General features: G+C 36.5%; 1 protein-coding gene across 1 annotated transcript; it reads left to right on the forward strand.

Annotated features, from left to right (window-relative positions):
• The first annotated feature begins 12,149 nt into the window (after positions 1-12,149).
• On the forward strand, positions 12,150-12,332 carry LOC123848823 (thymosin beta-10-like). Its single transcript, XM_045881720.2, has one exon. The coding sequence runs from the start codon at positions 12,150-12,152 to the stop codon at positions 12,330-12,332; it is 183 nt and encodes a 60-aa protein (XP_045737676.1).
• Positions 12,333-13,036: the final 704 nt, after the last annotated feature.

Consider the following 13,036-nt stretch of genomic DNA (forward strand, 5'->3'; position numbering starts at 1 on the left):
TGATTACTAAATTATCAGAATTTTATGAATATAATATTATTTAATTACTTTCTAAAGAAATAAGAACTACGTCATAGGTGATTACATATGCCTCTTATTTTGGGGATTCATAAATACACTGCATGCAATAATATAAATTTCATACTGGAATATTAAATTTTGCATAAAAAATACCATAATGGTAAGAAATAAAGAAAATGACGGGAATAACGATATATATTCCTATGGACACAGCCCAGAAAAAAATTGTCTTATAAAAGTGTTGAAAAGAGGACTGTAACATAAATAGGCACTTTCCAAGTTGTATAATTATTAATTTACAAGAAATTGTTTTTATATCAATTCTTGGGAAATTAAAATTTTTTATTCATAGGAACAATACTACAAATAATCATCAATTTCACTGGATAGTCCATGAAACCCCTTGAACTATTAATAAACTAACAAAGTAAAGTTTATAGTGCATATTTCCATGAGAACTGTTTGAGAAATGCCATTGTTGAGAGAACTGAAGCTTCATGAGCAGTATTATAACCATTTATAGGAGTATGTTGAGGTTAAACATATATAGAAACACTAACATCAGGCAGATGATTTAGAACCTAAGCACAGGATATTTTTGACTAATAAATGATATACTAGTCAAAAGTCTAAATGGGAAACCAGCAGATATCCCAGTACTTAGGCAGGGCTGGGCTATGAATTAGCTAGGCAACTAGTATTGAGGTGTTAACTACAGAGACACATGTTCGGGGATCAACTCCAAACTATCCCAAAAGGACAATGCTAAACCAGTAAGTGCCAATCAAATCCTGACTTATAAGTTTAATCTTAACTAAGCTGAATATAAATTCTCAGGCTGAAGTCCTCTGTGAATTTAAATTTCATAGAGTGTGTCAATTTAATATACCATTTTGGACATATTAAAGCTGCTCTAAACATCCATGTGCAGTTTTGGGGGGATGTAAGTTTTCAAATCATTTGGGTAAGTATTTAGGAGCATGGTTGTTGGATCATTGGGTAAGGCTATGTTTAGTATTATAAGAAGTGCCAAATTGGTTTCCACAGTAGCTGTTGACTTTCCATTCCCACCAGCAATTAATGAGAGTTTCTTATTCTACATTTTTGCCAACATTTGGTAATGTCAGCTTTTTAAATTTGGGTATTGTTAGTGTTTTGGATCTTAGCCATTCTAATAGGTATGTAAGCATCTTGTTTCAATTTCCAACTTCCTGATAACATGACATGAATTCATATAACAGCAGAGAAGGCAGAGTATATAGGTAAAGACACAGTACAGTAGGGATGTTGTTTATGGTCTATATGAATAAATTAAACATAAGTTCAAATGATTTTGTACCTAGTTTTAATGTCATTTTCCCCCCAAAAGTAAGAGAAAAATCTAAATTATATTTTATATTGATAATAGAATTAAAACAACAGGATCTCTGCTTGCTTGGATGTGTGAGTTTACAACCACAATATATTATTTAAACACTTAAAAATAAGCCACCAATAAGGAAAGGTATTTACTACCAGGTCATAGTTCAACATTTATGAAATCTAGATAAATTGCTCTTAAAATATCTCTAAAAGAATATATGCATATACATTTGTATCCGTATACACATGCAGAGAAAAAGAACTGGCCTTGACTAATAAAATTATGAAAAAAGCATTCACCTTTATAATAGTCAAAGAAATATAAATAACGAAAAATGAAAAAAAATGAATCAACAAGCAAAATTTAATTGGCAGTTTCAGGAGTTATTAAGATGGGCATTCAAACCACTGGCTTTTTTTTTTTTAAGAATTCAATTTAGAAATCAGCATCAAAAGTGTGAGATACAATTTTAATTAAAGTAATAGCATATAAATGTAGTATAAGGCATTATGACAAGTTCATTAATAGCTGAGATGGAATCTCATCAAATTATGAACAATGAATATAGATGGTGGATGAGTGACTATTTTTGTATTATTTCCTGAATTTTCCAGATTTTATAAAATAAATGTTATTTTAATGATTACAAGAATGATTAATAAAATATATAAAAATTTTACTCATTATATTGGTAATATAATATTACAAATGAGGATCTGAATCCCTAATGATAGGAAAATGATCTATTATGGTCTTAACATTCCATTGCCAATAATACATCATAATAGTGATTTAAAAATGGGGAAATACTCAAAGCATAATTCTAAGAAATAAAAAGATACCCTACTGTATATTACTGTAATCACATTCATGTCTGTTTGTAGTGAAGAGAGACAGAGATAGAGACAGAGACAAAAAGAAAGAGTGAGAGACTGATTAATGAAGATAGAGACCTTGTCTATCTTCCACACTCTGTAGGCTCAATACCTAGGCTTACATCAATGTCAGGCACAAAGTAGATTCCCAATAACTATAAATAGTTATTAGGAATGTATGCATACAAGATTAATACATCAAGACTCAAAGAAATATACTAAAGTGCCAAACATACTAAGGTTGATTTGGGGTAGGGGAATTATAGGTGGTAGATGATCTTTAAAAAACGTTTTCATTTACATTTTTATATTGTTTAATGTTTGTATAATAAGTATACAATATATAACTTATTTCTTATCCTAATCTGAAGTCCCTCAAAAAAAACATCATATACATGTCTATATGATCTTAGGTATGTCAAAAAAGATTAAATGAACATAACATTTTCATTCTATTAAAATATTTTAATTTTTTTGGAAATCACAGTGAAATGGCTGTTCTGATTAAAATCAAACCAAAATATCTCTAGTTCTATAGCAATTTCTTATACAATGTAACTATGAAAATCTCTGCTGATGGTTAATTACTGTCAGAATTGAAATTAGTATTCCAACTACCAACTCTTTAAAGAGGCCTTAGTGCAAGAGAAAAGAAGCACCAGATGTTCAGATGACTGTAATTTTGTCCTCAGCAAAGGTTATAATCAGGTTCATAATATAAGCCTCAATGAAGAAGCAGCGTGTTATAGAAGAAAAGTACACTGGGCAAAAACTCATAAAAAATGAGTTCAAAATTAGTCTCCATCACTTAGTAATTATGAGTTTGATTCATCCTTAACTTTTGTAAGCCTCAATTGCTTCAACTATATAATAGAGATCATAATAACTGGCTTACTTGCTCATTTCAAGTATAGTGTAGTGTATTTGTCAGATTTCAAAGAACTTCTCTTGTGCCTGTTTCTTGTTGTTTTTGACTTTTTGGCTTTTCATTTTTGCTTTTATTTGCAGGGTATCAGTTTCTTATTTTTCCTCTCCTACCCATCAAATCACATGCCTTTCAAACCATTTTATTTCAATGGAAAAAAAACCAGTATCAATTATGTTGGAACAAGTGACCAACTGTCATGGACATAACTACTACTAGAAAATTATTTTGAGAAGTGTGCTTACAGATTGTTTTACTTAAAATACAGTTTTTTAAAAAAAAAACATATACAATATCATCAAATAAAATGTAATGTTCTTCACATTGTTTAGTTAATTTTACTTTAAAGCTGGTGTGGCTAAAAATAGTGCAAGATTATAGATCCTGACATTTCCATGTGGCCAGAGTAGGAGGCTCCTGTAAGCTGTAGATTCTGAAGCTTCTGAGTCAGCCATTCCTTCAGCCAGAATTTCTCTGGATATTAGGCAACATGCCCGTTTTCTTAAAGAGACTTCCAAAGTATTTTTATAGGTCTCATCTGCCATACACTCTTATCCCTGCTTATCCTCCCTCATACCATCACCCCAATAACATCTGAACTTTCTTGAGCCCATCTACACCCTTCGTCATCTCTCCTTCTCTTGGTCATCTATAAGTGTATCTTTATAATTAACAAAGCCCTTAATATCCTCATCTTCTCTGAAGAATTACTTCCCCCTCCTTACTCTAACTGAAGCCAGACTACTCACTGAGGGTGCTAGTTTGCTGTCACTTCAATTACTGTTTGTTCTCTCTCTTGCTGGAAACATTAGAAAATATGTAAGTATAACACTTGTCCCTTCAAGCCTGATAATTCTCCACCTTCCTCCAAAAATTTGTTATAATTTTTAAAAAGAAATCCCACCTCCTATGCCCATAATCTTCCCAGATCTTAGTCCAATGTGTCTTCCCCTTTATACACAAATTCTTCAAAAATATTTCCCACATATACTCTTATCTTTCCCTGCATCCTGCTCTCTATTCAATACATTCCAACATGATCACTGTCAATACCACTCCATTAAAACACTACTTGACAAGGCTACAAAAGACTTAAAATATCTTCAAATCTAGTTGAAATTTTACATTCTACTTACTTGCTTATTCAGAGGCATTCAACACCAATAGCTACACTCAACTTCTTGAATTTTTTCCGTGTCCCTACAGTCTTCTACTATATCTTTTATCTCCCATTTCTCCTCGATAGCTAGTTTCTCTGCAATGACTACTACATGTTGAATTTATTCATGACTCAAGGCAAAGATTTCTTTTTTCATCTTTTGTACACTCTACCCTTAGGGTTGAATTTCTGCCCATGACTCTAACGCTCTAACAAGATCTCAAATGTGTATGCATTTTAACTCCTATAAAGAAGACAAAATTGAAGAAGACAAAATTGAGTAATGTGTAAAAGAACGAAAGTTAGGGACAGATCATTGAGGAATGCCTCTCTGAGAAGCTGCCATTGTAGTTGAAATTGGGATCATGAAAGGTTTTGGTCAAATGAAGATCTGTGAGAAGAGAGCTCTCAACAGAAAGAGCAACAACTGCAAAGTTAGTGTGGAGGGTGCTGAGATGAGAAGGACGAGCAGACTGCATGTTATAGCATTTTCAAAAATACAGAAAAAGTTTTGATTGTATATATGTGATGCAAAGACACTGGAGAACTTTAAGCAGGAGAAAGACAAAAATTGACTTAATCTGCTACGTGGAATAGAGGGATGGGTTCCAGAAGGAATGCATTACGGTCACTTTATAGGATCATGAGGAATCCAGGAAAAATGGTGATGGTGGCATGAACAAAAGAAGCAGCAGATGAGAAACAACCATTTTATAACACATATAACATATTATATAAAATATAAAATACTCAGTTCACAGATTTTTTTAACATTCTATTTATTTACTTGAGAGAGGAGAGAGAGAGAGATTGAGAGAACAAATGGGAGGAGGGGCAGAGGGAGAAGCAGACTCCCCACTGAGCAGGGAGCCCAATGAAGGACTCAATCCCAGGACCCTGGGATATGACCTGAGCCGAAGGCAAATGCTTAACCGACTGACCCACCCAGGCACCCATAGAGAGTTCACCAGATGTTTTGTTGAAGTACATATTGCCCTGCCCCCCAGCAGGAACCCAACAAGCAGCAGATCCGGGTAGACTCCCCTTCCTCCCCCCAGAGGAGCAGCGCAGGAGCGCACTGCAGGAATCTTCTGGGTTTGGAGACTCCCAGGTGCCAGAGATAGAAACGCTCTGTCACAGGCCCGGTGAGCACGGAGCACGGCCGGAGACCAAGGAGACGGGAGTGATCGACTGCTTTTCTCTAGGGGGCGCACTGAGGAGTGGGGCCCCGAGTTCTCGGCTCCTCTGAGGAAGAGATTGGGAGGCCACAATTTTCACTCTCCTGCTCCAAAGCTGTACCGAAAGCTTGCAGGCAACAAAAGCTCCCGAGAGCAAACCCAAGCAGATTACTTAACCTGGACTGGCAAGGGCGGGGCAATTCCGCCTCCGGCAAAGACATTTGGGAACCACGGCAACAGGCCCCTCCCCCAAAAGATCAGCGAGAACAGCCAGCCAAGACCAAGTTTACCGATCAATGAGAACGGCAGAAGTCCAGCGCTAGGGGAATAATGCACAGAGAATCCATGGCTTTTTTACCATGATTCTTTAGTTTTTCAAAGTTAATTTTTTTAACTTTTTTTTTTAATTTTTCTTTTTCCATTTTTCAAACAACATCTTATCAATGCCTTTTTTAAAAAAACATTTTTATTTTTCATTTTTAGAGTCATATTCTATTCCTTCATAGTAGTTACCCTTATTTTTGGCATATATATATAAGTTGTTCTCTCTTTAAAATTTTGAAATAGTTTCTTCTAACAGATCAAAATATACCCTAAATCTTTAGTGTATGGTTTTGTTCTACTCTCCTGCCTGATCACATTCTCTCTTTTTTTTCTTTTTTTTAAATCCTCTTCTTTCTTTTTTCAAACAACTGCTTATCAATTCCTTTTATAAAATTTTTATAATTTTCATCTTTACACTGATACTCCATTCCTTCATCATATCAACACTTATTTTTGTACATATATAAGTTTTTCTTTCTTTAAAAATTTGGGAAGCACTTTCTCTAACAGACCAAAATACACCCAAAATCTAGTGTGTGGCTCTGATCTATGCACCAGCCTGATCATATTTGATCATATTCTGTTTTTTGTTTTGTTTTGTTCTGTATTTGTTTGTGTTTATCTTTTTCTTTTTTTTTTTTTTCTCTTCCTTTTTTCTTTCTTTCCCTTTCTTTTCCCCCAGCTTCAGGTCTTTTCTGATTTCTTTAGAGTGTATTTTCTGGGGACATTGTTACCCTGTTAGCATTTTATTCTCTCATTAATCTATTCTCCTCTGGACAAAATGACAAGATGGAAAAAATCACCTCAACAAAAAGAACAAGAGGTAGTACTGACTACCAGGGACTTACTCAATATGGACATTACTACGATGTCACATCTAGAGTTCAGAATCATCACTTTAAAGATACTAGCTGGGCTTGAAAAAAGCATGGAAGTTATTAGAGAAACCTTTCTGGAGAAATAAAAGAACTAAAATCTAACTAAGTCAAAATCAAAAAAGCTATTAATGAGGTGCAACCAAAATGGGGACACTAACTGCTAGGATAAATGAGGTAGAAGAAAGAATCAGTGATATAGAAGACCAAATGATGGAAAATAAAGAAGCTGAGAAAAAGAGAGATAAACAACTACTGGATCACGAGGGCAGAATTCGAGAGATAAGCGAAACTGTAAGACGAACATTAGAATAATTGGGATCCCAGAAGAAGAAGAAAGAGAGAGAGGGGCAGAAGGTATAATGGAGCAAATTATAGCAGAGAACTTTCCTAATTTGGGGAAAGAAACAGACATCAAAATCCAGGAAGCACAGAGAACCCCTCTCAAAATCAATAAAAATAGGTCAACACACCGACATCTAATAGTAAAACTTAGGAGTCTCAGAGACAAACAGAAAATCCTGAAAGCAGCTCGGGAGAAGAGATATGTAACCTATAATAGTAGAAACATTAGATTGGCAACAGACCTATCCACAGAGACCTGGAAGGCCAGAAAGCACTGGCATGATATCTTCAGAGCACTAAATGAGAAAAATATGCAGCCAAGAATACTATATCCAGCTAGGCTGTCATTGAAAATAGAAGAAGAGATAAAAAGCTTCCAGGACAAACAAAAACTAAAGGGATTTGCAAACACGAAACCAGCCCTACAAAAAATATTGAAAGTGGTCCTCTAAGCAAAGAGAGAGCCTAAAAGCAACAGAGACCAGAAGGGAACACAGACAATATACAGTAACAGTCACCTGACAGGCAATACAATGGCACTAAATTCCTATCTTCCAGTAGTTACCCTGAATGTGAATGGGCTAAATGCCCCAATCAAAAGACACAGGCTATCAGATTGGATTAAAAAACAAGACCCATCGATATGCTGTCTGCAAGAGACTCACTTTAGACCCAAAGACACCCCCAGATTGAAAATGAGGGGGTGGAAAACCAATTACCATGCTAATGGACACCAAAAGAAAGCTGCGATGGCAATCCTTATATCAGACAAATTAGATTTTAAACCAAGGACTGTAATAAGAGATGAGGAAAGACACTATATCCTACTTAAAGGGTCTATCCAACAAGAAGATCTAACAATTGTAAATATCTATGCCCCTAACATGGGTACGGCCAATTATATAAGGCAATTAATAACAAAATCAAAGAAACACATTGACAATACAATAATAGCGGGGGACTTTAACACCCCCCTCACTGAAATGGACAGATCATCTAAGCAAAAGATCAACAAGGAATAAACACTTTAAATGACACAGTGGACCAAATGGACTTCACAGACATATTCAGAACATTCCATTCCAAAGCAACAGAATACACATTCTTCTCTAGTGCCCATGGAACATTCTCCAGAATCGATCACATCCTAGGTCATAAAGCAGGGCTCAACTGGTACCAAAAGATTGGGTTCATTCCCTGACTATTTTCAGACTACAATGCTTTTAAACTAGAACTCAATCACAAGAGGAAAGTCAGAAAGAACTCAAATATATGGAGGCTAAAGAGCATCCTACTAAAGAATGAATGGGTCAACCAGGAAATTAAAGAAGAATTAAAAAAATTCATGGAAACCAATGAAAATGAAAACACAACTATTCAAAATCTTTGGGATGCAACAAAGGCAGTCCTAAGAGGAAAGTATATAGCAATACAAGACTTTCTCAAGAAACAAGAAAGGTTTCAAGTACACAACGTAACCCTCCACCTAAAGGAGCTGGAGAAAGAACAGCAAATAAAGCCTAAACCCAGCAGGAGAAGAGAAATCATAAAGATCAGAGCAGAAATCAATGAAATAGAAACCAAAAGAACAGTAGAACAGATCAACGAAACTAGGAGCTGGTTCTTTGAAAGAATTAACAAGATTGATAAACCCCTGGCCACACTTACCAAAAAGAAAAGAGAAATGACCCAAATCAACAAAATCATGAATGAAAGAGGAGAGATCACAACCAACACCAAAGAAATACAAACAATTATAAGAACATATTATGAGCAACTCTATGCCAGCAAATTAGATAACCTGGAAGAGATGGATGCATTCCTAGAGATGTATCAACTACCAAAACTGAACCAGGAAGAAATACAAAACCTGAACAGACCTATATCCACTAAGGAAATTGAAGCAGTCATCAAAAATCTCCCAACAAACAAGAGCCCAGGACCAGATGGCTTCCCAGGGGAATTCTACCAAACATTTCAAGAAGAATTAATACCCATTCCTCTGAAACTGTTCCAAAAAATAGAAATGGAAGGAAAACTTCCAAACTCGTTTTATGAGGCCACCATTACCTTAATCCCAAAACAGACAAAGACCCCATCAAAAAGGAGAATTACAGACCAATATCCTTGATGAACACGGATGCAAAAATTCTCACCAAAATACTAGCCAATAGGATCCAACAGTATATTAAAAGGATTATTCACCACAACCAAGAGGGATTTATCCCTGGGCTGCAAGGTTGGTTCAACATCCACAAATCAACCAACGTGATACAACCCATTAACAAAAAAAGGAACAAGAATCATATGATCCTCTCAATAGATGCAGAAAAAACATCTGACAAAGTACAGCATCCTTTCTTGAGCAAAACTCTTCAGAGTATAGGGATAGTGGGTACATACCTCAATATCATAAAAGCCATCTATGAAAAACCTACATCAAATATCATTCTCAATGGGGAAAAACTGAGAGCTTTCCCCCTAAGGTCAGGAACACGGCAGGAATGTCCACTATCACCACTGCTATTCAACATAGTTTAGAAGTCCTAGCCACAGCAATCAGACAACAAAAAGAAATAAAAGGCATCCAAATCGGCAAAGAAGAAGTCAAACTCTCACTCTTTGCAGATGATATGATACTTTATGTGGAAAACCCAAAAGACTCCACCCCAAAACTGCTAGAACTCATATAGGAATTCAGTAAAGTGGCAGGATATAAAATCAATGCACAGATCAGTGGCATTCCTATACACCAACAACAAGACAGAAGAAAGAGAAATTAAGGAGTCAATCCCATCTACAATTGCACCCAAAACCATAAGATACCTAGGAAATAATCTAACCAAAGAGGTAAAGGATCTGTACTCAGAAAACTATAAAATACTCATGAAAGAAATTGAGGAAGACACAAAGAAATGGAAAAACGTTCCATGCTCATGGATGGGAAGACCAAATATTGTGAAGATGTCAATGCTACCTAGAGCAATCTACACATTCAATGCAATCCCCATCAAAATACCATCCACTTTTTTCAAAGAAATGGAACAAATAATCCTAAAATTTGTATGAAACCAGAAAAGACCCCGAATAGCCAGAGGAATGTTAAAAAAGAAAAGCAAAGCTGATGGCATTATAATTCTGGACTTCAAGCTCTATTACAAAGCTGTCATCATCAAGACAGTATGGTAATGGCACAAAAACAGACACATAGATCAATGGAACAGAATAGAGAGCCCAGAAATGGACCCTCAACTCTAGGGTCAACTCATCTTTGACAAAGCAGGAAAGAATGTCCAATGGAAAAAAGACAGTCTCTTCAACAAATGGTGTTTGGAAAATTGGATAGCCACATGCAGAAGAATGAAACTGGACCATTTCCTTACACCACACACAAAAAGAGACTCAAAATGGTTGAAAGACCTCAATGTGAGACAGGAATCCATCAAAATCCTAGAGGAGAACACAGGCAGCAACCTCTTCGACCTCAGCCGCAGGAACTTCTTCCTAGAAACATTGCCAAAGGCAAGGGAAGCAAGGGCAAAAATGAGCTATTGGGACTTCATCAAGATAAAAAGCTTTTGCACTGCAAAAGAAACAGTCAACAAAACCAAAAGACAACCAACAGAATGGGAGAAGATATTTGCAAATGACATATCAGATAAAGGGCTAGTATCCAAAATCTATAAAGAACTTATCAAACTCAATATCCAAAGAACAAAGAGTCCAATCAAGAAATGGACAGAAGACATGAACAGACATATTTCCAATGAAAACATCCAAATGGACAACAGACACATGAAAAAGTACTCAACATCGCTCGGCATCAGGAAAATCCAAATCAAAACCTCAATTAGATACCACCTCACACCAGTCAGAATGGCTAAAATTAACAAGTCAGGAAAGGACAGATGTTGGCGGGGATGCAGAGAAAGGGGAACCCTCCTACACTGTTGGTGGGAATGCAAACTGGTGCAACCACTCTGGAAAACGGTATGGAGGTTCCTCAAAAAGTTGAAAATAGAGCTACCATACAATCCAGCAATTGCACTACTGGGTATTTACCCCAAAGATTCAAATGTAGGGATCTGAAGGGGTACATGCACCCCGATGTTTATAGCAGCAATGTCCACAATAGCCAAACTGTGGAAAGAGCCAAGATGTCCATCGACAGATGAATGGATAAAGATGTGGTATATATATACAATGGAATACTTTGCAGCCATCAAAAGGAATGAAATCTTGCCATTTGCAACAACGTGGATGGAACTGGAGGGTGTTATGCTGAGCGAAATAAGTCAATCAGAGAAAGACATATATCATATGACCTCACTGATATGAGGAATTCTTAATCTCAGGAAACAAACTGAGGGTTGCTGGGGGGGGTAGGAGGGATGGGGTGGCTGGGTGATAGACACTGGGGAGGGTATGTGCTATGGTGAGCGCTGTTAATTGTGCAAGACTGTTGAATCACAGATCTGTACCTCTGAAACAAATAATGCAATATATGTTAAGAAAAAAAAAAGAAGATAGCAGGAGGGGAAGAATGAAGGGGGGGAAATCGGAGGGGGAGACGAACCATGAGAGACTATGGACTCTGAAAAACAAACTGAGGGTTCTGGGGGCGGGTGGGAGGATGGGTTGGCCTGGTGATGGGTATTAAAGAGGGCACATTCTGCATGGAGCACTGGGTGTTATGCACAAACAATGAATCATGCAACAGTACATCAAAAACTAATTATGTAATGTATGGTGATTAACATAACAATAAAATTTTTTTTTAAAAAAGCTCATGTGCCATGTTTCAAAAAATTTTAAATGTCATAAAGTCTCATTTTAGTGAGGATATGGGAAAATATGCGTTCTTACATATTGTTGATTAAAGCATATATGAGCCCCAATATGGGTTTGGTATCTCATCAAGGAAAAAAAGCATGTAAAACAGTAGTACACCATGAAGCAAATTTTGTGATAATATTAATACTAATAAAAGTGTAATTGTAATTCAGGGTCTCTTGCTGCAGCAACTTGAGTGGGAGCACCAGGCGCTGGGTTCGGAGTGGAATTCCACAGATCGCTTTAAGAAAATGGCAGACAAGCCGGACATGGGGGAAATTGCCAGCTTCGATAAGGCCAAGCTGAAGAAAATGGAGAGGCAGGAGAACACCCTGCCAACCAAAGAGACCACTGAGCAGGAGAAGCAGAGTGAAATTTCCCAAGAACCTAGAGGATTCCCCACCCCTGTCATCTTCGAGACACCCCAGTCATGATGTGGAGTAAGAAGAGCCACCTGCAAGATGGACAAGAGCAACAAGCTGCACTGTGAACCCGGGCACTCGGTGCCGACGCCACCGGCCTGCGGGTCTCTGAGGGGACCCCCCCGCCAAATCGGACTGCCAAATTCTCCGGTTTGCCCTGGGATATTATAGCAAATTATCTGTATGTTTAATGAAAATAAAACACACCTCGTGGCAAAAAAATAAAATAAATAAAAGTAATTCTGTTAAAGATTACTAGAATAAATGTATACACATACATATATATATATATACATATACATACACACACACACACACACACATATATATATATGAATAAGAACCACTATTTTAATGGTGTGTTTTAGTGGTAGCATAATGCATACTCAGAAATGCACTTTAAATATTATGCTATATTAAAGCAATTCAGTTCATCGTTAGACTGGTTTCAAAATTCACCAAAATGCTTAGAGTAAATATTTCTGTAGATGAGTTTTGAGTAAGAAACTTCAAATTAGTTTCTGGAAAATGAATTATCTGTGTTGAGTAGAATTAGATCACAGACACTCACTAAAAGCCTAGAGCTATTTTCTGGAAATTTCCGTTGACTGTAACTAATGCAGCCATTTACTCTAGTGCTATGTTTAGTTGTTCTCTGCCACCATTCAGTTGTTTTTATCTGGCATATCATGTGTGCTTACCCTCTCAGAGCTGGA

The sequence above is a fragment of the Mirounga angustirostris genome, unplaced genomic scaffold, assembly GCF_029215605.1.
Source record: "Mirounga angustirostris isolate CCGP_5_RB_7025 unplaced genomic scaffold, mMirAng1.0.hap1 SCAF_2, whole genome shotgun sequence".
In the NCBI taxonomy this organism is placed as follows: domain Eukaryota; kingdom Metazoa; phylum Chordata; class Mammalia; order Carnivora; family Phocidae; genus Mirounga; species Mirounga angustirostris.